Source organism: Melospiza melodia, chromosome 5 (genome assembly GCF_035770615.1).
Source record: "Melospiza melodia melodia isolate bMelMel2 chromosome 5, bMelMel2.pri, whole genome shotgun sequence".
NCBI lineage: Eukaryota > Metazoa > Chordata > Aves > Passeriformes > Passerellidae > Melospiza > Melospiza melodia.
In genome coordinates, this window is record NC_086198.1 from 27,798,091 (window position 1) to 27,822,835 (window position 24,745).

The 24,745-nt window shown below is 41.7% G+C and overlaps 1 protein-coding gene across 3 annotated transcripts in view; it reads left to right on the forward strand.

The window, feature by feature from the left end:
- The window catches only part of ARHGAP24 (Rho GTPase activating protein 24), a 183,107-nt gene that overhangs the window by 153,931 nt on the left and 4,431 nt on the right, over positions 1–24,745 (forward strand). For 2 of the 3 annotated variants that reach the window (XM_063156692.1, XM_063156694.1), the window contains 4 exons: positions 10,585–10,792; positions 21,133–21,265; positions 22,028–22,101; positions 22,508–22,629. In XM_063156692.1, coding sequence (XP_063012762.1) covers positions 10,585–10,792; positions 21,133–21,265; positions 22,028–22,101; positions 22,508–22,629 — 537 coding nt within the window. Of the gene's footprint in view, positions 1–2,313; positions 3,208–10,584; positions 10,793–21,132; positions 21,266–22,027; positions 22,102–22,507; positions 22,630–24,745 lie in introns of those variants that run through there. The other variant, XM_063156693.1, reaches the window with a different exon arrangement.

A 24,745-nucleotide genomic window follows, 5' to 3' on the forward strand; every position in this document is an offset into this window, starting at 1 on the left:
AGGACTTTGGCCTCACTGGTGGGCTGCACTGAGGGACTTGGCCAGCTAGGGCCTGCCTGGCATCTCTGAAACATGACTGCCTTCTCCATGGCTTCTCCTGGGAAAATGTACCTTGAAAAGATGGTGCAAATCCGTCATGTCACTGGCATCTGGCCCTTTGTGTTAAATAAGATGGCACAATCCTGAATCTGGGAATGTAGGTCTTAAAATGCTTTAAAAAAAGTGGAAAACATACCAAAAAACCCCAAAACTCACCACGTGAAAGGTTTATCTTAAAAGGCTACGGGTATAGGGACTTGGTTTGGGAAAGAGAAGATATAAGTAGCACAGTCTTCTGTAGTCAGGCTAGGTAAGAAACCTGGTTTTTTACATAGCACAAAGATTACCCATCCCCAGCTTTCTCTGCAGAAAGCAGGCCTTGTGATGAGCTCCTCAGCATTCTCCTGCTCCAGTCCAGTAGCAGCATAAGCTGCTGTGGCAGGAATACATTTGGAGGCTTAGCAGAAGTGGATTTTTCAGAGTACCTTTGTGGATTTTTGTGCTTCCTGCACCACAGTATCTTTCTGTGGCAGATAATAGGGAAAGGCAGCCTTGCTGTTCTCCTGCAAGTGGAGGCGTCTCCACATGTCACAGGCAGGGAGCTGCCGTTAGGTGAAACTAAATTCTAGCCCAAGTCAATGAAGAGGGCTACAAATAGAAACCAAATCTCTCAAGTCCTGACCCTGTGCTTTCTTCACCAGCTCCTCATTTGCTTTTATAGGGCAAGAGCTATTTGTGATTTGCAGCTGGGAATCCTTCCAGCCACCAAGAAAATTCTCAGGACACCATCATTGTAGCAGCAATGTTTAATGCCAGTTACTGAGGGAGGCACCTCGCTGAGGATTTTACTTGCTGATTTGCATGAAACTACAGGGGTGCAATCCTTGCATTACCTTTCCAATTCATTTGCAGTTAAAACACTTCCAAGTATGTTTTTATTTTTCTTTTTGCATTTCTTGAGCAAGTATACTGATTCAGGGTTGTTTGTATTGGGAAGCAAACAGTTAACTCCCTGGAAAATGCAAAAATAGCTGGAACATAGTTTAGAGTGTGGTGTTCATGGAGAAGGCTTGACTGTGATAACAAGGCAGAGGCAGTATCCTGGGATGTGTCATCATTAAGAACCAAGTTTCCAACATGTCCTCCATTTTATTCACTACTTGATAGAGCTATCTTAACAAGTATAAATAAATCCTGTTAACTCTTCTGTAATTATGAATGACCAGACACAGTCATATTTTTCTTATCCTTGCTATGGGGATGTTGCTACAGCTGCAGCAACAGTCTGACTCTTCTTAAGACAGGCACTTCTGCCTTAAGATGTCTTAAGAGCCTGCCTTTCTGATCTGTAGCTGCTGAAGTTAAAAATGGTTTTACATATTAAAAAAGATACAGGAAAGTTGCCATCGCATGATGATGACTAGCCACTAACAAGTAATTACTTGCAACACAACATTATTTCAGACAGCTAATTAATCAAAACACTTGTTTTGTATCAGCTTCCTGAATTTCAGTGCTTGATGGTAAACCACAATAGCCTGGTGTCACACAAGTCAAGTGCCACTTTGAGTAACGTGAATTTTCTGGTTCTTTTAAGCATTGTAAGTAAGCTCTGTGTGTGTGTGTGTGTGCAGCGGATGTGTACAAGCCTTGCTGAGCTACTAATATTTAAAGTTTGTCTGGCAGCAGGAGAAGACTCCTGGTACCAGAGCGAGGAGCTCTGTAAATAATTAACCTTATCATTAAATTGTTATTTGTTAACCTGTGCTGGAGGGAGAAGGTGGGAGGGGGGCAGGTGGGAATCTGCTAAGCTCATCAGAAACAGGTTGTTTTTTGCACCAGAAGAATAAGGTGACTGTGGAAAGAAAAATCTGAAAGGGAAAAGAAATGCAAATGAGGCAGGGCATGTAATGCCTGTTTGCACATGAAATTCCCCTCCTGATTAGATTAAAAAGGAAATTTTTTACAGAGCCTGCAAGTAAGCGGGGAGGGAGGAGGCGAGAAGAAGGAGCAGGAGCATTTTAGCAGGGGTGGGTAGTGGTGTAAGGTCTGGCACCTCCTGCAGGAGCCGGGCGCAGCCCGCTCGCTCTCCCAGCCGCCGCACATGACAGGCACAGCCTGAAGTCAACTCAAAGTCACCCGAGGAGCCTCAAACCTGCGCTGCGGCTGCCGCGCCGCGTCCGCCCCGCACCTGCTGCACGCAGGCGGCGGCAGCATTGCCCTGCTGCAAACCCTGCCGCCAGCCCTGCTGCAAACCCTGCTGCCAGCCCTGCTGCCTGCCCTGCCGCCAGAGCATCCCCGCTGCAGGCGCGGATTCCTCAGCCGCTCCCGGGATCCTGCCGGCAAGGATGCGCCGCTGCCGCATCTGACGCGCCTCTCCCTGGAGAGCTCCTGGTAGTTGGAAGGCAGTAAAACAAGCGAGGAGCCCGTGAGAGCATCACACGAGGAGCTGGCCGTGTGAAAGGACTTTGGGGAGGAATCTGGTATGGACAAAGAGCTTTGACTGTTATTTTTGCTTCTCGGGTGCGGAAATAAAGGGTGCCAGCGAGGAGTGTTGTATCCCGAAGGATTCTTCTGTGGCCTTTTTGGTATTGTTCTTCTCTTTCCCCTTGCACACTGCACAGTGCTGAGCTTCTGCTGTGGAATTAGAGTCTCTGCCACTCAGCCTCCTGTTCCAGCTGGGAGGAAGAGGTCTTTCTCCCGTCCATCTGTGCAGGCATTTCTGTTTGAATGGAAGATACATCTTTTTGCTGAAACTCTTTTGTTGTGACATTGCATAATAGGCAGTTGTCTCACTGCAGGAAATAAAAGAAACTAAAGGAAATAGATGGAAAGAAATTGTTCCCCAAAGCAAAACTGAAGCAGGGAAGAGAACATCAAGATCGTTTCAAGCCCTACCCAAGATCTAGAAGACCACAAATCTCCTAGCTCCAGAGGAAAATACACTATTACAAAAACTCCTCAGCAGTCAGTAGCGATGATTAATCGTGGTGTTTTGTCTGGATGCTGCTGCTGAAGGAGAGCTTTGGAGGGACGTGGGGGCTCTGGCCTCTATGATGCCTGAAGACAGGAATGCTGGAGTCCGCAGCCCAGGTGCCTTAGCAGCAGCTCCCTTCATTCCCAAAACTACTTACAGGAGAATTAAGCGCTGCTTTAGTTTCCGCAAAGGTAGGTGTGCTCTGTGCTGTGCTGTGCTCTGCTGCGCTGGGGAAGCCTGGCTTCTCAGAAGGCAAGGGGTTCTGCTCTGTGTGCAGGGGCAGATGAGAGCACCCAAACAAAAGGCATTAAACAATGCAGATGCCAACATTCCACGAATGATTTATTTACTCCTTTGTTCATTTGTTTGTAGCTGGCCAGCGGACACTGTCTCCTCTACATAATAGCCATGAATGCGGGAATGAGGTGGAATGAGACAAGATCATTGCAGTGCCTCTGAGCAGAATTGAGTGAGAACACTGAGGGAATTAGACGTGTGATGCTCTGAGTTGCCTGTTTGGCAGAACATCGGAAAGAGAGTTTATATTTGCATTTTGTCTATGTGGGAGGAGGGAGGGAGGAGACGGAGCAAAGCAAGGTGTTCAATGTTTATCTGTGCAGAAGCTTCAGTCCTTGATTTCAGAGGTTTCTGATGGAATGAAGTGTAGCTCTACAATGCACTGTCCTGGTGCAAGGGCTGCATTGCCACTTCATAGTGCTGCCCTGCAGCCTGCCCTTGCCTTTTCACCTGCTGCATAGAGAGGTTTATAGCCAGTTTTGTTTTGCATTGCACATACCTCTGTTGAAGCAGAGCATGAAAATACTCGAGGTAAAAGGGCAAAGAGGAGACTGGATGTCATAATGTCAGCTGAAAGCACTGCAATGGAAACACATGTCTGAGACAGAGATACAACGAGGGATAGTAAGGTGTTAGGGCACTTGGGATGGGTGGGGAGAAACTGTTTCCATGACAAGGACAAAAACTTTGTGTGGGGGGGAAAAGAGAATGGATATTAATACTGTTTTAAAAGCTCTGCTGGACTGAGAAATCAAAGTGAAAGGGCTAAATTGTCATGTTCTTCTGAAGTGTGAGAAATTATTTTACAAATTTTACAAATAACATGTACAGATTATACAAATTCTGTCACCTTCTTCTGCTGCTCCTTCCTCGGCTGTTGCCCCGTGCTGCCGTTTGCCCTTCTGCAGGAGCAGGCAGCTCTTTGCTCCCAGCCTCAGCAGCAGTGCAGTGACATCATTGCTTTCGAGGGCTGGCGAGCAGGCAGGCAGGGGCGATGTCTTGGAAGGCAGGATCGCAGGCAGCGAGGGGCTCACTGCAGAACTGCTGCAGAGATCAGCTCTCACATGCAGCTGAGGGAGCACTGGGAGCTGCTTGCCCCCTGTACCCCCCTCCCCAGGGCCCTTGGGGGCTGGAGTTCAGTCCTGCTGGAGGCTGGCCAGGAGGATGTGCGTGTGTATTGCGTTTCAAGGTGTCGGTGTGAATTAGAGCTGCCTGTGCCCCGTTTATGCCCTTAACAATTTGAGAAGTGTTTGGAAGTTGAATAAAGGATTAACTGATAATTTTGCAGACAGCTGCCTTTGTGCCTGGGTACAGCCTTAGCTGCTCCAAGAAGAGCTTCAGCTGTTGATTCTTCCCCCATATGTTCTGATACAGAAACTTTCCATGTCTAGAACTCCCAAGTGAAGCAGCAGCACCTGGAGCAGAGGACAGAGGGATGGAGGTGATGCTGCTGATTTGCTCTCCTCTATGTAAAATTTGTTTTGGTTGCTTTCTTATATACATTTTCTGTCAAGGCCCCTAGAATCAGAGCTGTGGAGTGCTGGGGCATGTATTTAACTTGATCAATATCCCACTGAAGTCAACAGAAAGATTAACAGACATTAACTGGATTCAGTCAAGCCCTTACTGTGGGGGCACTGGCACATTAGGCTAACTGCACTTGTTTTATTAATTCGTTTACTGGATTATGGCAACTTCATTTGCAGATTGTATACCTAAGTATAAAAAAAAGGCAAAATTAGCCTTCTGTAAACCTAATCCATAATTGCATAAAGCAGATCAATTAGATCTAAACTGTGCAACATGATGCAGAAAATAAAATTAGCGGGGAAAACCAGTGGCTAGTGATGGCAAGACTTATAAAAGAGAATCATGACATCATCTTCACCAGTTATATCAGGTGAAGAACCCTGATATATGATATCAGGTACAGAACCCTTTCTGGAAATCCAGATCAAAGTTCCATTGTGGTCGGCACCAAAAAATTACATGCCATACTTTTGGGATTTGGGAGTCACGTCATAGGAGAAGTCAAAGCTCAGAGGGCAGCATCTGAACAGAGACAGAGCCAAACATCTTTAAACTCCAGCTTGAAGCAGATGCTCTCTGTTTAAAGTACCACCACAGAACTTCCATAGAGAACATGCAGGGTCAATGGAGAAAGCGCGTAATGTTGAGAACATTCAATAATGTGGTGAATTTGAGTAGACAGAGTTGTGGAGAAGGAGGTGGCATTGGCTGTGGCCAGAAAAATAGTGCAGGCTGTGATGTGATCAACTGTGACAAGTTCCTGGTGATGTTTTCAAGATTGTCTCCTTTCCTTTCCTGGATCTAATTCTGCTCTTGTATCAGAGTTGTTTTTGCAAGCAGGTTATTGGGGTGAGCATATGTTCTAAACTCCAGGGTGGGAGTTTATCTTACCTTACGCAGGCAGGAACAAAATTCTGCTACCACTGGTTTTGGTGGGGCTTTTCCTCTCCTGTACATTACAAAATTCTGTAGAGAAGAAGAAAATACTCCCTGTCTTTGATCCACTCAAAACAGCACTTATTGCTGGGGAACATCTAAGCAGAAAGGTTACGGAAAATAATGATTAAAAGCTCTTTACTAGGTGTTATGTGGTCATGACAGCCACTTCTTTGTGTTATTGCAGGACCTTTGTTCCCAGCCCCACTGTTGAAAGCCATTCATCTGATCTGTTATTTTCTGTCAATGAATTACTGATGAAGAATTAAGAGCTGTTCAAAAATTCACATCCAGATTCTAAGCTGGGATCAGTTCCTTTAACCTTAACTGACCCTTTCTGATCAGTACAGCCCATGAAACCAGAACTTGGTTTGGAAGCACCAGGCTCCCTTGGTCCTCTGCTGCACATGTACAGGTGTGGGTCACCTATGAAAACATCAGCCCTCAGTGCCTTTTGCTGTCTGAAACCTTCTGGTTCACTGAATGTGTGTGCTGTGGTAGATCTAGAGTGGCAGGTGGCCTTTTTTGAGATATTCCTTATTTCAAGCCATTCCTTATGGGCAGAATGGCCACCTAGATTTTTCTCCTTTATTCCTCCTGAATCAGAAGTCCATGGACTTTAGATGTGATGCCTGCCTGTGTTCAGTTAGCTGAGGAAATCATTGACTAATAGCATTCTTAGATTTTAAAGCCATCCTCTAACTGTGACTATGTACCATGCAAAATAACCACAGTGCTTCCACAGCTCCTGAGAAGACACGTGCAGAATTTGCATACAGAGCTGTGGTGTTTTTCATGAGGTTTTTGGGTATCTGTTAAGCATGGAAGCCCAGTTTCTCAAAGTGTTTACAAAACTTGTGCCACGGGAATGTTCTAGTTAATGAGTAACTGCTCAGCATGCTCTTTACCAACATGTGATTTTCCCCTTTGATGTTATGCGTGATCTTGGCTTAATTGGATATAGCTTTACAGACCTGCAAGGGCTCTCTGAAAAAGCAGTGCTGCTGATTAAATCTAATGACTGGTCAGAACTGGATCCTGTGCATTTCCCTGCCTTCCACCAGCTGCGGGGAAGCCAAACTAGTGCTATTCTGAACCTCACGGTTTCTTGTTGATTTGTTTCTCCTGTGGTACCCTATCCCAAGGATAAACCAAGCCACAGGTCAGCTCTTGTGTATCTGTGCATTTCTGGATTTTGGAGACATTGAGATTTAGGAGCCACTTGAGTTTGGATTAGAACATGAGTTATGAGGGCTCTCTTCTACTTCCTTCTCCAAAAAAGATGTTCTTGTTTAGTTGCTGTAGTGGAAATTTACTCCTAAGAAACAGCATTTGAGATTATCTCAGTGATTTTGGTTATAATCTAGTCTCCACAACTTGGACTGTCTTTTCCTTCCTTCTTTATAAAGGAGGTACAAGTAGTTACCCATTACAACCTCATTTTCTCTGCCAAACATTATGGAACTGCAGTTTTCACAGGAATACCTCTGCTTCTAAATAGTCAACCTCTTAATGCTTGTAGACTGTTCATCTGCAGCATCTCTGTAGCAGTTAGCTGTGGCATGAGAGGGGATGAAAGCATTAGAGAGGGGAGAAGGTATGCCTTACCCAGGAGACAGCAGAAGGATGATGAGCCAGGTAGAAGCCATGGCAGCATGATGTGGAAGCAGAGTTGTCATGTTCCTGTCCCTTCTGCCCCTGGCAACAGAGTGCCTTTGCCATAAGGCATCAGCAAGTCTGTAACTTCAGGTCAATATTTGTGCAGGCTTATCACGACTGATTCATTTCATGGCCAAGTTCTGCCTGGTGCAGTGTTCCATGTTTGTTAGGTGGAGGAAATGCTTCCTTTGAAGAATCTAGTTCAGGCTGCACTTAGACACCAACCCAAGCCTGCCTGAGATTAATTCCAGTGCCAAACAAATTGAAAAATAGTGTTTAATTCCAATTACAGACATCTTAGTGCTTTCTGGTTCCCACCTGTTTTCAGTACATTTTCTGTTGTGGTGCATCAGCAATTTATAATAATATGGTAAGGGTTTTTGCTCCCACTGCAAAATACCCTTATTCTGATTTTATTCATTATCTATTAGATGTTCTTTGAAAACCAATTTTAAAATGAGCAAAAAATAAAAAAGGCAGCATCAAAAAATGTATTAATAGAAAGTGATGTATTTTGACTGCAGTGTCATTACTAATAGCAGTTCCAAAGCACTCTGGTCTAAGAACTTACTCTCTCCTACAAATGGAAGCTGCAATATGCACATTACTGATTAAAGAAAGTTAGCATGGTCAGAAGAAGGTATAACCAGTAGCAGAAAGCTTATTCCTGCTAATTGTACTGTCAGTGGGCATGAAGTGTAGTTATGTGTGCAGTCTGGTATAATTTGAATATCCTATCATATTTTGTTTGAAAAGAGGCAAAGAGTCTAGTGTTTAAAACCAGGAAATCTCATGCATTCTTGCAAGGAGGCTTAGGCTGTATGTTCATAGGGCAAACTGGGGTAGGATGGCCGAGTCTTGTTCCTAAGAATAAATAACCCCAGGGAAACAGCTCTGGGGAAGGGACCTGGGTGTCCTGGGGGACAGAAAGCTGGATGTGAGCCAGCAGTGGACCTGGCAGCAAGGAAGATTTGACAGCAGTCTGGGCACTATCAGCAGAAGCAGAGCTAGCAGAAGGAGGAGGGTGATTAATGTCTTCTGCTTAACATTTTTTAGACCATATCCAAATATTGTATCATTTAACAAGCAAAAACCCACCAAACCCAGGAGGTGGAGATAATGCTAACGTGACTTGAGCAAAGGATCACCAAGGGGTTGAGGAGCTAGAACACTTGCCCTTTGAGGAGAGGCAGAGAAAATGGGGCTCGTTCAGCTGGGAGAAGGGACAGACTGGGGGGCACTGAAGTGCAGCCTTCTCGTATATTAACAGCTTTGAAATCCCCAGAGTCTCATAATCACACAGATTCCTTAACTGACTTTCAGTGGACCTTCCTCCATAATTCCGCTACTTTGTGAGAAGGAGAGTGTAGCAAGTGGAAGGACTTGATTTTCGGTGTCAACCAGCTGCAACTCTTGGAAGATACAGGAAACACAAATTCAATTAATATTCCATCCCTGTAGTCAGTTTTTAGGAGGTTAGGAAGGTATGCAATAATTAAGAAAACATACTTAGCATACTTAGCTCCTTTGCCAACCTCAAGGCCCCAAATTTTGTGGATACTACTTCTGTCAGTATTCTTCTAAGCTTAACTCTGAAATTGCAAAAATTCCTTCTTTAGCTGCTAATTGTTGGGCTCTGGGTTTTGTACAGCATGTACGAAAGGAGTAATAAGGAATGACTGTGTGATGTTCATTCCCCTTACCTACTGCTGGTTTTGGCATCCCCAAGTGTGGGTACCATGGCAATCACAAAATACACTGCTCTGCATCTCAGAGACTCTCTGGATGTCTTAGCAGGACATCATTTACTCTCTTCAGTTACTTCCTCTGCTACAGTAAAAATAATTGCTTTTAACTACAAACCTCAGACCTTCCATACAGGAAACTTGAGACCTGCCCTACATCCCTGTGCATTTGCAAGGCAGCTGTCCTACCTACAACTGAGGTGTAAGTTACTTTTCTGTTGAAGGAAAAATGTACACATGAAAGGTTACCTGGATGAATGCTTCAATCTGAATTGAAATTACGGGTGAATTAAGTTTTTAAGTCAAAAGCAATAGCTATCTATCTCCATTTTGAGCTTTTTTTAGAGAAAGCAAACCAAAACAATGATGTTTTTCTTGTTGAATATTTTAGGTTTTTAAACCAGCAGGAACAGTGTGCTCAGTGGATGGCACAATTTGCTGCCTCTTTTTTTTTATATACTTTACAGTGTACGTCATTGCAAAAGCGAAGTAGTCATTTGGTCTTTAATTTCTGATTGTGACTGCCTTAGAACTATTCATTGTCTTGCTATATATAGAAATTGAATTGCCTTGCTTCAGCCCTAGTACTGTTCAGCAAGTGGTGGTCTCAAGAGAGAGCTTCCAGCACAGATGACATCCCTGAGCATTATTGTGCTGCTCTGCACTTTGAAAGGAGAGGCAAAATAAGCTGTAAAGAGTAGCTGTCGTTCCAGTGGTAGCACCGATATCCTCAGATCAGGGTTGAAATTAATTCTGTCAAAAAACCTCCATTTTCTTCTGAGCTTAAGGACGAATTCAGGTTTCCCGCAGTTCATCTGACATGTTTCACCTTTCACGTCAGGAAGTTCTTTTCATACACAGAATTTATTACTGCTAAAGCAGATGGTGATAATGCAGTTGGCAATACGTAATGGATTTATCATTGTCTATTTGGAGAACAAAATAGTAATTTCATTTAGTAGCCACAAAATTCTGAGTTATAAATATTTTTCCCTCCATGTTATGTTTTTGGAACTGATAGAGGAGTACTTAATAATTAGGCATTAACCTAAAAAAGGTGGAGATATTAATCACTTTTGAATCAGAGATTTTATGACAGAAAATCCTGTTTGTGTTATTTCTGTTTCCTGTGCCAGTGATCTCACAAATAATTTAGTGTTTTATTTTAAATAAATGTTCAAATGTTTAAATAAGTGCTCAAATGTTTTTGGAAAACATGTCAGCACTGTATTTCCAGAAGAGTGTCAATGGTGAAACTGAACATTCTGTTCTTAAGAAAGGAGTAGGTTAATTGTGCAGGCATTTAAATGACCTGCAGATTGCGTGGGTTGCAGGAGAAGGGTGGGCTCCTCCGATGTGTTTGTGCTGCTCAGCTGAGTCCGAGCTCTCTTTCTGGTGCAGGCATTTTCGGGCAGAAGCTGGAAGACACGGTGCGGTACGAGAAGCGCTATGGGAACCGCCTGGCTCCCATGCTGGTGGAGCAGTGCGTGGACTTCATCCGCCAGCGGGGGCTGAGGGAGGAGGGCCTCTTCCGACTGCCTGGGCAGGCCAATCTCGTCAAGGAGCTGCAGGATGCCTTTGACTGTGGAGAAAAGCCTTCTTTTGACAGGTAAAGCCCTGCAGCTGCTCCCCACGCCCTGCAGCCCAGGCAGGGCACGGTGTGCTGGGCTGGCTGACCCACAGTGCTGTGAAACACATGGCAGCAGCAGACAGGATGACATGTTTTTGTAGGTTTCCCTGTGTGTTTCCCATTACTGCTCTGAAATGTCTTCTTTTTTGTTCTGACTTTGATCTCTGATTTCAAAGCGTTTCTGGAGAGTTTCCTTTTGTGAAAAGTTGGTAAGGAGAAGTATTGCTAATGTTTTGGCTTAATCAAAAATATCTGGATTGCCTTGATCTTAATATCATTTGAAATGCAGTGGTGATGCTGGCATTTAGTCAGTTCCACAAAGGAAGAATTTCTGTTATCACCAGCCTCAGTGTGTTCTGTTACCCATAAAACTGACTGGAAGGGAAGATACTTTCATGCATTTCTTTTTAATTTTGGGTGTTTGGTCTTACAGTGAAAGTCACTCTGACCATAAAAACAAATGTGGTCTTGAGGGTCCAGGTCTGATTTGTGTTTCAGTATTTATGCAATTTTACAGAGTTAATGAGAGTTTCTGGGCCAAGGGAAACCTGGTCCTGTTCACACAGCTGGGTATGACTTTACTCTCCTGTAAGTAATTGTAGTCCCCTGTGATTTTTGTACTGTCTTCCTGTAAGCATTGGCAGCAGTGATCACATATACAGAGTGTGCAATCAGAGAAACAGCACCAGTGCACTATGAGTGCCACATGGACTTCTTAACTCTGACCAGAATTAGTATGATGGTCATGAAATTGCAGTTGAAGAGACTGTTAAACAGTAGTTGTCCTCAGCATGTGCCCTAAGTGACATCCATAAGTGACATCACACCCCTACAGTGGCACTGGCTTGCTTTGCTGCAGTTGTGGGCCCAATGGGAGTTAGGAGGAAGAGGCAGATTGCATTTATTATGTGAGACCTGTGCCTGATAGCAATCCAAGTAACAGGAAGGAAACTGTAGCTTGATCTTTTAATGCAAAAACATGCCATAATTCAAACCTGATTGCGGGAAATCATTTAGGTGCCTCCATTCTCTGTTTCTGTGAAGTGAGCAGATTCATTAAGCTTGAAGGTTTGTGCATCAGATGCACAGAAGGCAGGCACTTGTAATGTTCTTTCATCTCCAACAGTTTCCTCAGTCCTGACCCTCAGTTTAAAAGAAAATGTAAGAATTTATAACATTCTGGAAAAGTGACTTGTCTTCCTATGAGGTTATTCGTTTCTCTTTTGAAGGTGAGTTAGCATAATTGATGAGTAAATGACTTTATGGAGCCAGACCACTATGGGAAGTGACTGTGTTAGTTGATGAATGTTTATGGCATGCTCACTCACTGTTCAAATACCATGAAGCTTATTTAAAGATGGTGAAGAAGCATCTACTGGGTACATTTCCTTACTTGGACAGTATGATAAATATTACTGATAATGTCTGTCTCTACCAAAGGGTAGGCAAGTGGCAGAAACAAAAGGTTATTTTTTCTGTGCCTGTAAACCAAATAATTGTAGAGGAAATGCTTAAGAAAACAAGCCATCCTGAACTGTGGGAAGATGATGTACTGAACACCCCACTGAGAGGTACAGCTTGGAGGAAGTGCACAAATTCTGACTACTCCAGACAAATGAGACCAGGGCTCAGCCGCACTAATTCTTTTTCAAGGTTATCTAGCAACATCTGTAGCACAAACTAATGAGCCCCATGAACAGGTATGCTGGCTGAGCTTTAGCAGATGAAAAGGAGAAGAGATTTTACATGCTACTGCTGTGAAGGATGCGCGTAATTTCTACTCTAGCAATTAGAAACAGCAGCAGGAGCCGCCTATAAATCGCTGGTCCTGCAGTTCTGCTTCTGAAGCTCAGAATTTATAGAACACTGACCTTGTACGTCCCCATGCCTTGCACAGGGTGCTTTTCCTGTTTACTTTTTCACATTTGAGTTTGGAGAGGTTCAATTCAGGTGTAGCAGTGGTTCAGAAATCGGGCATAAACTCTGCTCTGATCTCTGCATCGTTTCCTTTGGCTATCTGCTTTTTACCCCAGCCTTTTGTTCCATTTGTAAACTCTTTGAGGTGAAGTTCATTTCAAAGTAGTACCTGTAAGTAGAGTACCTGTATAATGACCTTGGTTTGGGGTAACTTTTCATTGTGCTGAACAGCAGCATGAGCTCTGGGTTTGATGCAGCCTGTTTGGTAAGCTGAGCTCTTGGAAAGTGGCCACAGTATGAATAGTGCTGAAGAGAAAGAAAAAAACATGTACATTAGGCATCCATGCTCACTTTTTCTTGTGAACGTCTAGATCCACTGTGTTTAATCTGTAATTAATTACATGTTATTATTAGCCAAAAGTCCCATCATGCAAAATCCACCCAGGTTCTCTCTATTAATTTACATGGATAGCAATAGAGATTTTTGCAGTTGGAGCAGAGCTGACATTTTTGTTCCTGGGGCATGGAACACAATGGAATACAGGTCACACTTCCGTAGCAGTGCTGGGTCACTGGCTCTGGCAGGGAGAAAGACTGGCTGCTGTCATCAGAGTTGGAACTAACACAAAGAGAGCTGGTGTTTGAGGAGTTTGCCACTTTCCATACTCACTTTTTTTCCATGTGTAAGTGCATGTTAGTCAGACAAACACTTCAGAACATGTGAGACATGTTGAAATATATGTGAAAATAGGCTTTATTTTTGTGTGACAAATTTCTGTTGAATAATTCTTCTTCTCTTTATGCCTTCATAGCCGATTCAATAAAATATGTACCATAGAATTAAAGACAAAACCAAAAGTAAGATCATATACCATGGTTAGTACTCCTTTAAAATGCCATCTGTGTTTTAGGATGGTTGCACACTTCACCATGCTGGTGTTGGGAGATGGAGTTCAGAGGCACAGATCTGCTCTTTGCCCAGAGTTCAGCTGCTACCCATGGTTCTGTGGAGCCCCTGTCCTTCTTTGTCCCCTCTTGCCTTCCTGTCTGCACCCCCCTGGCAGAGAACACCACAGAGCAAGCACAACCAGAGCAAATAAAGCAAATTAGAAACAATGGGAATAGCTTCACTCAAAAGAAAATGCAGAAAATTTCATATTTTGAAACATATAAAACATACCTGAGAAATGGTTGCTGTCATGTGAGTTAGGAGCTGGGTGTTCCAATTCTGAAGTCAGTTACAAAAAACATAGTGGAAAGAACCTCCACTTACTAATTTTGATCTTGATCTTATGATTGGAATAAGATGTTGCTGAGGAATTGTGTATGAGAATGGAACAAGCATTGAAAAATTTTCCATCTCACCGACTGAGAAAATCCTGTGTCTGATTTGAAACATCCAACACCTCAGGCCCCCTCTGACAAACACTGGAACACCATCATTTCTTGGTGATCAGTATTGGAAAGGTGAGGTGCAGCTGCTGCAGCTGAAAACTGCTGAGGCCTCTTGTGTGAGGAAAAACACAACGCCTCAAAATTGTGTGTCAGTTTAGAAACAAAAATCAATAAATACCTCACTCCCTCTGAATGTATCTGTACATATTGTGAAATTTGCTCTAAGGAACTAGCTGTGCAATTAGGCAATCACTCATGCTTGCTACTATTTGAAATATCCTTGGTATTTCCAGTACAGCTCCACCTCTGTGTAAAATTGCCCCCTCCAGGGAATCCATTTTCTTCCCCCTTGGGGTATTTTCTTCTCTCTCCTTGTGTGTGTGGCTTATGTTTTACTTATAAAGTCCCTCATCTCCTTTACAGATCATACATTTGTAATGACACAAAGTGAATTATGACCATTTGTTCTGTGAAATTAGCACAGAGAATATGGCACTGCATAAGGAAAATTGCATAAGGATTTGTTCCACAGTTTTTACCTTGGAGGGGTAAAAATTGGATTTCTTTTTCCATATTGCCTCTTTTCATCTGCTGTTCATCACAATTACTACCAGATGACATGTGAGATAAGATTGCTCAGGGAGAAAAAATATTTGAAATGTCACTGAAACAGATATTAATAAAAAAATAATATGATTGATGTGTGTGGCTTGGATTTTCATAACTATTGCTGATGAACATAGTTCAGTGGTTCAGAGAGTTTAAAAGTTACATAGCTCACCCGCCAGCATTTGTGTGCACGCACAAGAGAGGAGGAGAGCACATAAATGCATATTTAGCAAAACAAAGTCCCTAATACGTTCTCTTATGGGTATGAATTGCTCTAAAAAAGGGACAAGATGTTACTGCTCTGGTCACCATTGCAGTCAGCTGAGGAAAGGTGCCTAAGTTGGTAGAACTTGATAGCTGGCAAGTGCTTATTCACTGGAGCCAAATAATCCAAAATGTAAAGCTGCTATGTTCCTAGGCATTTAATCACTGGGGTTGTTGAAGCAAAATAAGACAGTGACAAGGATGAAGTGAGAAGAAGCACATGCACAATTCTTTTTCTTCTCCAGAGGAGGAGAAAAATATTAAAAGAAGAATTTAAAATAATCTTTTAAAGTTTTGGTGAATTCTGGAAATGGAACGTGTCTCATTTGGGCTGCAATCTGCATTGGCACTGTGCAGATGGGAAGCAGAAAACACTGGTTGTAAAAGTTGTTCTTTGTTTTTCAGATCCAAGCCTGTACATAAGAATTTGTTTAGAAGCAGATAGTTTCCCACAAAGAAGGCGCTTCATATGCCTTCCTACTGGCAAAGTGCAGTAATCCCTTCAACTCCACATTTTTATGTGAAATGAATCTTTGCTCCAAAGCTTGTTCCTGCCAAACACAAATGGCCTTAGGCCTGTGACAATTCCTGTTTGTTTCTGCTGGTTCCAGCCTTTCTTCCCTGATCCTCTCAGTCTGCTCATCAGCTATGCCTCTGGACCCACTTCATGTCCTTTCCAGTTCCAGCCCTTACTCTAACCAGCTAACAGAAATAATCACTGCATATGGCACAACTTAAAGACCTAGTCTAGCAATTAAATACTCATTAGCAGATATATCTAGTGTGTTGCAAGGGTCATTAAATTAGTTTAATTGGTGTCCTGTTGTGTTTTTAGCTGGGTTTGGTGTCCTCAGAGTGTTTTTAGTTACTGGCAGTGAATGAAAATTTGTAGTGACTTTGCATAAATTTCAGTTTCAGAAATGATTGGTTTGTCAGCTCTGATAAAAAAAAAAAAGAAAAGTCAGCTATGTATTTCATATGCCACTGATCAATGATTTCTTAGAGGGCCATGGTCATCTTTAGGAAAGGATGACATTTTGTTACCCTGTGCAATGTCTGAGACACTGAGTTTTTTAAAGCCTTCTTGAAAAAAAACAGATTGCAAAATTGGTGGCTTTCTCTTTCAGTAAAGAAGAACAGGTAGGTTATTTGTTGTGAGTTTCCATGTTTTTACATATGCTTGCAGTCCCTGAAAAGTATTGGAGAATCTTAACAGTTTTTCTGAACAATCTATCAAGAGAAGATAATTACCAGTATATTTAGTGGAGCTGGTAGATCTTTTTCCTAGAGGAAACCCAGCTGTTTCTTAGACCTCTGGCCACCTTACCTGAAAGCACTTTTGTCTGTTTAAGGACCTGTATTTTTTGAAGTAATTTTTAACATCCTTCCCCATGGAGCTTGTCTTTTTCCTTGTCCTAAATTGCTGTCTTCATTGCTGTTTTTAAAGCCTTTATAAACCTGCATAAATTGGCTGCTGTTACAATTACTGCAGTTGGTACCTAACTCAGAAATAGAGTCCGCCAGTCTTCACCATTCCTTGTGGACTGTGGAAGGTAGCATGCTTCCAGGACAAAGGAGCAGAATAGGCTTGGTTTATTTCTCTGTCTAAACCAAAAACAAGAATAGAAATCAGTTGTTCGCTTATACTAGAGCCAGACTGGTAAATGCTTTCATATATGCTTCACAAGGTGTGGGCAAAATTTAATGAAGCACAGGACTGCTTGTACTAGATCTCTCCATTATGTAGGAAAATTATATAGAGTAATGCTTTGAAAATACCTACATGGAGGAAGAAAAATCACATAGCACATTAAGTTAACCTGACCTTTGAATTTCTGGACCAAAGCCTGTCTCCCAAAATCAGTCAAACTGGTACACAAAATGTAATGTTCTCCTTTGTTTTATTACCAGGACTCCTAAATTGAATTATAGCCTCGCCGCGTATTGTTCCCTACTGTTTGTTCTTCATGCAAACTGTTTGTGTGCCATCATGATCTAGAGCTATTTTTGGCAGGGCATTAATCTTTTTGTAATGTGACCTTGCCTTGTTAATACTTCCTCTCGGGGAGTTTACGAGGGCTTGTTGGCTTTGTGCGTGGAGCGCTGCCTGCAGCTCTCTGAGCACGCTGTCTGCTGCTCGGAGTGTGAGGGCTCTGCCTGCATTGCTGGTGACCTGCTGGGCTCCAGGGATATTGTTTATGGTGGAGGGAGTGAAAAACTGCAGCGAGTGTAATCGGTCTGACAGGCACTTCCACGATGTCTGTGGTATCACAAAGGAAAGTGCTGTCAGAACAGCAACGCCATGAGAGATATTACTGACAAAGCTCAGATGAATGGGCCTTTGAATATGATGACTAAGGAGAGGCTGGGACACGTTTGCATTTGTCATGCCTGTGCATGAACAGTGCTGGAGCGGGGGCATGCTCCTTTGGAAATGCCACCATGAATGCAGGATTAATATTTCGGCGAGATAAGTCATCTTTCTCAGACCTCCCACCACAACATGCCAAAATAGCTGTTCCTCAGCTTGCTGCTGCTTTTTATGTTACATTAAATTCCCCACTTTGTGCTTCGTCATTCCCATTTCAAGCTCGTAATTGTGCACTTGGAGAAAGTCTGCCTCAGTTAATGAGAGTTGTTCCAATTTAGATAACAGAGGATTTTCTGCCAGAATTGACATCCTGTGTTTTAATAAAAATTAATGAATGCTTCTAATCATGTTAATTATGAATGTGTAATCATAAACCACTTTGATATTACAAGTCAGATATCAAAAGAAATATGATGATAGGTATAATCATTAAATTTCTGTAGCTGTAATGATTCTGGAATGTAGGCAAGGACAGTGCTCAAGGGGGGAATTCTGCCCTGTCTTAAGCTGATCAGTTGTAACTGAAAAAAGTCCATGAGGAAAAGGTCCTCCATAGGCCTGCAAAGATCCATGTTTTAAAAACTATACCAGTTATCCTCAAGGCAGAGATCTAAGTGCTGGTTTTTGACTTAGACTGTCGATGGAACAGTGTAGATTAGAAAGGGAAATAAATGCTCCCAGCCCTCCACTTCAGCACTTGTTTGAAACCTACAGCTGTCCTCTGTGGCTGAAAAGTGTTTAGTGGTATTTGTGGACTAAAACACCCAAAATACAGATGCATTAGGACTGGAGCTTGCCATTTTAAAATTTTCCCCTGTAATTTAAAGCAGAAGGTGAAAATAATAATACTACATTGCAAGGTCTAAAAAAGTCCCAGATGCTGAGAGACAGTCTTTTAGTTACATTATTTATAAAAATAATGGCATTTTTTTTACCCATAATTACACTCAAAGAAAGTTGCTAGCTTTTGTCTAAGTGTTCATAAAGCAGAATTTAAAAATCCAGTTCTTAAAGAGCTTGGCAAGCGGTATGTCTGTGTATGCAGGCTGTGTTTATTTTGTTTGTGCTGCCCAAATCTGTATGGTAATCTCTGTACAGATAGATTAAGTCTTAAGAAGTGATCCAGTACTGTTAAGGGAAAAAAACCCCAAATATTCCAGAATCTTATTTTGTGACCCCACCATCTTGTGGCAGTCTGTGGTATTGCTGTAGGAAAAAAGAATTGAAAATTAGTTTAAAATATTGTATATGTGTCTCTGTCTGCTGATTGTGACCTGGGTTTCTAATCTCATTTTATAAAAGACCTTTCTACATACTTGTAAATACAGCATGTGCTTCAGGAAGTTAATTTGAGAGCAACACTTGCCATTTCCTTCCTCCTCAGCATCCTGCCTCCCTGTTTCTCTCTCAGTTCTTCCATGGCAGACCTGCAATTTATGGTACTCAGCTCACCTCTTGCAGTGATAACCTAACAGTACTTCACACCAAAATAAGAAAGTTTAGAAATTGCATTAAATTTCAAGGCTTCTGTCTCCTTCTTCAACCTTTTTTATCCTTCAGCTGCTGTGCCCTCTAGGAACAAGTATTCCACAGCAAGGACTGGTGTGAAATCATTCTTACATACTACAGAAAACATGATCCTGGCAGTACAAAGAAGGGAGGATATTACTGTGTAATCCCCTTACTGAGAGACCTGTGTGCCACCTTCTAATTGTTCTTCAGTAATTTCCCTCACTAACCCTGTTTGATCCTTGTATTTTGGAAAGACCTCTCCAGTTTTATGCAAATAGACTGTAAAGAGGGGGTTAAGTCCTTCAGCAAGGTGTGAGGAGTGTCCTGGTTTAAATTAAAAAAGCAGTAATAATAAAATCATCAGAAAGATGATCAATGCTGAGTTGAGATTAGATAGAGCAGAAAGGTTAGAGGCCAAATCTGAGCTAGCATTTGAAATACCATTAAAGACCACAATCAGACCTAGTTTCATGCTAGTAGTTCCCCACATCTGTTATATATGTATTCAAAAAGTTTGGGGGGTAGGCAAATACCATTTTGAATTCCAGCCACTCTACAACAGAGGGTTGCAATCAAGAGATTAGAATTTGAACTTTGTTTAAAAATGTGGGTTTGCATTAGTGGTTTACAGAGTTTCTCTGGAAAACTTGTTTTGGAATTTGGGCTGGGAATTATTCATTCTGGAATTAGAAATGTTTTCTGCACATTCATTTTGAGGAGTTTGGTGGTGGTGAACATTAAAACATACACAGTGCTTTATCATCTCTCTTCTTCTGACATACCATACCACATTACTCTAAGGCTGTTCCCACCGTTCCTGTTAAGATTTAACTTAGTAAAAGCCATTACTGCTTTAACAGATTATTCCAAAATAATGATTAACATACCTCTAGCAAAGCTTAAATGTGTCAAATATCAATGGCTCCCTTTGAGATACTGTGAGTTAAAAAGAAATACTCCATGTGTGAAGTCTTCAAAGAAAAAGAAAATACATAATAATGCACCTTGTAGGCGTGTGTGCCTTTCCTGTTTCTTATTAATGAAATGAGCAAAATTTAGTGCCCCTTCTGTGATTTTTCAGAAATCAGAGGGAAAGATAGCAGCTTGCAGTACAATTCTTTATCTGAGCCAGGGTAAGCATGTAGAACATTCCAGTAAGGATTTGAATAAATGCCTGAGTAGCTAAACCCAGGGATGGAGCCAGACATAATGCAAGAGAGATTTCTTCATGCTAACTTGTGCCTTACGTCTAATTTCTACTTACTTACTTTTAGATAAATACTGCTAGGTTAACAGGAGTGTAATTTACACACCACAGAAACATTGAAGCAAGTGTGATTGCATTGTCTGAACTTGTGGTTGTGATCCCTCTCTCTGTGTTAATGTGCCTGATAAACAGCTGAGGCTCCTACTAGCTGTATCCAAAAAAACCTTACATTTCTGCAAATGCAGTCATGGGAGGCACATGTTGCATCAGGCCTTTGACTGCTGGCCCTGTGATGTTACCTGTGCTACAAGCATCCACTCATTTTCTGTTTGGTGCCTCTGCTTACTTGGTAGAGGATAGAGCTAAAACTCATTTCCCAGGGATTTGTGGTTCTGAGTGTAGTTTATCAAGGTTTTCAGTGTAAGAGTACAGCTATAAGGCACAGCAGTCATTTAGTGGGATCCCATAGGAAAAAGACACATATCAGGGAAAAAGCTGTAATTCCAGTAGGTAGATTTCAACTAAATGCCTGTGGTAGATATGTTTCCTTTAAAACCTGCTTCTTGAATAGTGGTAACAGAGGATGTGGTGATAAAATGGAATTGAGACACACTGGGCATGTTTTGGGAGCTGGGGCCATCTCTAGTAGGAGAAAAAATCCCAGTGTGTAAATGCTTTGTTTCTAGCTCAGGTGAAAATGAAAAGTGTCATTTAGGATGAATTTTGCATGTCTGAAGGGAGATGCTTGTCAACAAGAGGCAGGATCTATCTCCTCCATACCTGTCTCTGCAAACAGGGCCTTATGTGTAATTATTTATGGTAATAAATCACTAGAACTGATGGGCATTTGCCTGTGGGTATCCTGAGTTCTTTATAGGACAAAAAAATCCAACGAAAAACAGATTACAAGTAGGGTTTGTAGATATATATATTGGTGATGAGTAAAGTGTGGGGTGGCAGTGGAAAAGTGGCAGGTTTTAACTTGTCAGTCTCACAGCATCATCCTGATTCACATTAATGACTTCTTGTATTCCACCCCAACAGCAACACAGATGTGCACACCGTGGCTTCACTGCTCAAGCTGTACCTAAGGGAGCTCCCAGAACCAGTTGTACCATATGCAAAGTATGAAGATTTTCTTTCCTGTGCCAAAATGCTCAGCAAGGAGGAAGAAACGGTGAGTTGGTAACTCAAGCAAGATGAAATAAAAAACTGTTCCAGTTCTCAGGAGGAGAGAAGCTGGCAGTTGTCCTAATTTAAATGAGCATCTGTTAATTGAAGCAGGTTTTGTATGAAAATTCTTGCCACCTGGGTCCTTGAGAATTCGAAATAAAAGTGTGTAGCATAACCTTAGCTGTATTTATTGCAGGTCTCTGAATCCAGTTCGAGTAAACATCACTGTAGTCAATAGCTTCCATTTTGCATGGAAGAGATGTATATTTTCATGGATTAGACTCTGAACTGTAAGAGGAAGGGTCTTGATGGTTGCTGTTCAACTCTTCCTGTTAAATCAGGAGTCACTTATTAGTCAGAATCTACTGTGGACCAGAAATGGGTAAAATAACCAAATAGTTTCTTGTAGGAAATGCCAGCTAGTTCAAACCAGAACTGTTCCTGGAAGGCTTAGCATTGTTGTCAGCAGGAGGAATGGAGCTGCTGGTCAAAAAAAGAAAGAATGAAAGAAAAAGAAAAGACACGATGAAACCAAGATACTTATTTTCTTGTTTATTTTTTTTCCAGAGTTAATCCACATTAGCCTAATCCAAAATGGGTTCTACAAGCTGCTTGTTCTTTATCATAACCTGTATTTAATGCTGCACTTTCAGTAGTGTGTCTGTTGTCTTGTAATTGGAATTGCTGACTTTTTTTTTTTAATCTCTGATAAAATATTAAAAAACTGTGCCTACTCACTCTGTATTTTTCTTTAAACCTCTTAAAGGGCCTGAAGGAACTGGTGAAGCAAGTGAAGAGCCTGCCAGCTGTCAATTACAATCTGCTGAAATACATCTGTAGGTAAGTGTTCTTGCAAGACTATCACAATGGTATTTATAAGTGTGAGCTGACAGACAGACCTGTCTGTCTGTGTGCCCTGAAGGAAAAACATTACTCACACTTGGAGGGCTGGAGAACTCAAGTGAAGGTACCAAAATGGTAGGTTTACTGCATGACTAATTAGTAATTTGCTCTATCAAGATTGTGACTTTTCTTTCATAAGCAGGCAAGGAGTGCAAGAAAGTAGAAGTGAACATATTCTATCCTCTTGACAGGACCTTGTTTTTCCCATTTCTAACTGCAGTTATTGGCTTTGTTTGCATTTGGAATGCAATACTTAAACTATGTTAGGAAACAATCACATGATTTGACTTTTTCCTAATTTTCTTCCTTACATGTTCCTTAAGGACCTCTTTCTTCCCCACAGATTCCTTGATGAAGTGCAGTCATATTCAGGTGTGAACAAAATGAGTGTGCAAAACCTGGCTACGGTTTTTGGCCCCAACATCCTGCGCCCCAAAGTGGAAGATCCTCTGACAATCATGGAGGGTAAGCTTACTGTACATAATTTGTAAGAGAAAAGAAGAAATGTCTTCAGGTTTATTGCCAGCACATACCAGTCTGTGCAGTAAGTTCCATGTATCTGTTATATAGAGACAGAAATCTTCAACCTGAATGAGCTTCTGGGTTAAGTCTTTCAGGCCAGTGTGAAAGGTACTGAAATGTGCAGCATTGCAAAGAGACTTTGCATGAGATTGTTCTGCCTTGGCAGCTTCACTAAACATGGACCTTCTCTCTCAAAAATTCCTGCAAGCATGGCATGTTCTTACTCAGCACATGGAGTTGGAGTGCAGTTAATATTTCACCTGTGCTTCTTGAGGACAAGGAAGAGCTCAGGTTCACACTGCAGTGACCCATGTAGAACCCCCACGAGGCAGTTGTGTATTCCATGCCTTGCTGAACAGCAGGAATCAATTTACCAGATTGATTGCATGCTCTCATTTACAGCCATGTTCAGCTGTAGCATTTTGCTGTGATTAAGACAAAAATATGGACATGACAATGTCCTCCTGTGACTGACTTTCTTCTAGTCTTAATCTTTGTAACTTTAACTCTGCATGAAGTATACAATGCCTTTTCTGCCATCAAACATGTTTTTGTTTAATGTGTAGAATTTACTCAGCTTTCTCAAAAATTAGGGCTATCCATAGACTGTACACTGAAAATTTAAAAAATGCAGTTTTCATGGTTTATTTCATAGTGTATGGAATTAGTCTTTTCCTGTGAGTATGATGCTTTTTCTCTTCCCGGATACAATTCCCTCTATACTTTGTTCATTTACTTGTTTATCTGAAACCTTACTTTTTCTTCTGCTTCTTTTCAATTCCTATGACAATGACCATGTTGTTATGAACAGAAACATGGCATTGCCAAATCATGTATGAATTCTGTGAATACTGTCTGGAGCAGCTCTCCAGCCTGCTTATCAACAGCCCTAGAATTAAAATGATGGTGCCTGTTGCAGGAAACGGGATGGGTGCTACATTCTCTGTAGGAAAACACGTAACACTTCTTTAACTATTGAGAAACAGGTTTGATTAAACAGATTCATGACGTCTTCTAAGCATTACTGTAAGATTTGATAGAAGACAGTGCTGATTTGCAATTGGGCTACACATATTTAAATGTATAGGGACTTTGAACAAAGACTACACATTGATCGGTGCTCATGGCCACCCTTCATCATTTCTCTTTGCCTTTTGGAAGATACAGAGTGCTTTTCTTGCACAATCATTCAAAATAAAACATGCAGCTCTGGGGAATCATATCTTTATTGATGGGGATCAGGAGTTGGTTTTGTTTGATTCAGCAGAGATTTCTTTCAGAATTCCAGCCACAGGGAAATTTTTTCCCCTATCAAATGCAGTTATAAAAGTTGCCTGAGGACAAAGCAATGTTTGTAGTAAAGTTCTGCACACAACAGGTAATGTTCTAAGAAGGAATGCAGCTAAGTGCCAGGGGATTAGCTAAGTGAATTTTCCTGCTGCCTAGTTCTAAAGTATCATTTTGCCTCAGCAAACAAACAAGTGAGAACAGCTAAAAAAGATACTGAGTACCCTCATTGAATTGACTCTTGGTGTATGTGTATTTTAAAAGGATGAGATATAAAATCCAGAGTATTATAGAGAAGTTGATGTGAAATGACTTTTGCACAGTGGGAATTTATTGATTAGAAAAGCACAGCATGCCTCTCAAAGCTTTTTAACAGTTTAAAAATGAGGTGATTATTATAACTACCTTGACCTTGTTCCTGAAATATTCTTAATAAACCATAATGAGGGTCTGCGTAGCAAAATAGAGTTGCACATCTTTATCATGCCAAGTCCAGCTCTAAATGCTAGTGTGTAAATTACAGTGTAGTCGAGTGGTGTGCACACCAAGGGGCTGCTCTTTTAGAGAAGAGGTGGCCATCTATTACTGGAAGCAGCAAGCTGTGGTCCTGCATTACTTCCTTAGTGTGCTGCAATGTGGCATAGTTCTCTGGCTGTGTTTAACCACCATGGAGTGGTTAAATGCATTCACATTAAATTAATTCTGTCTCATTACTGCACTGTTTTGCTTCAGAAGACTAAAATGTCTGTTCCAGCAGTGCAAATCCCTTGCC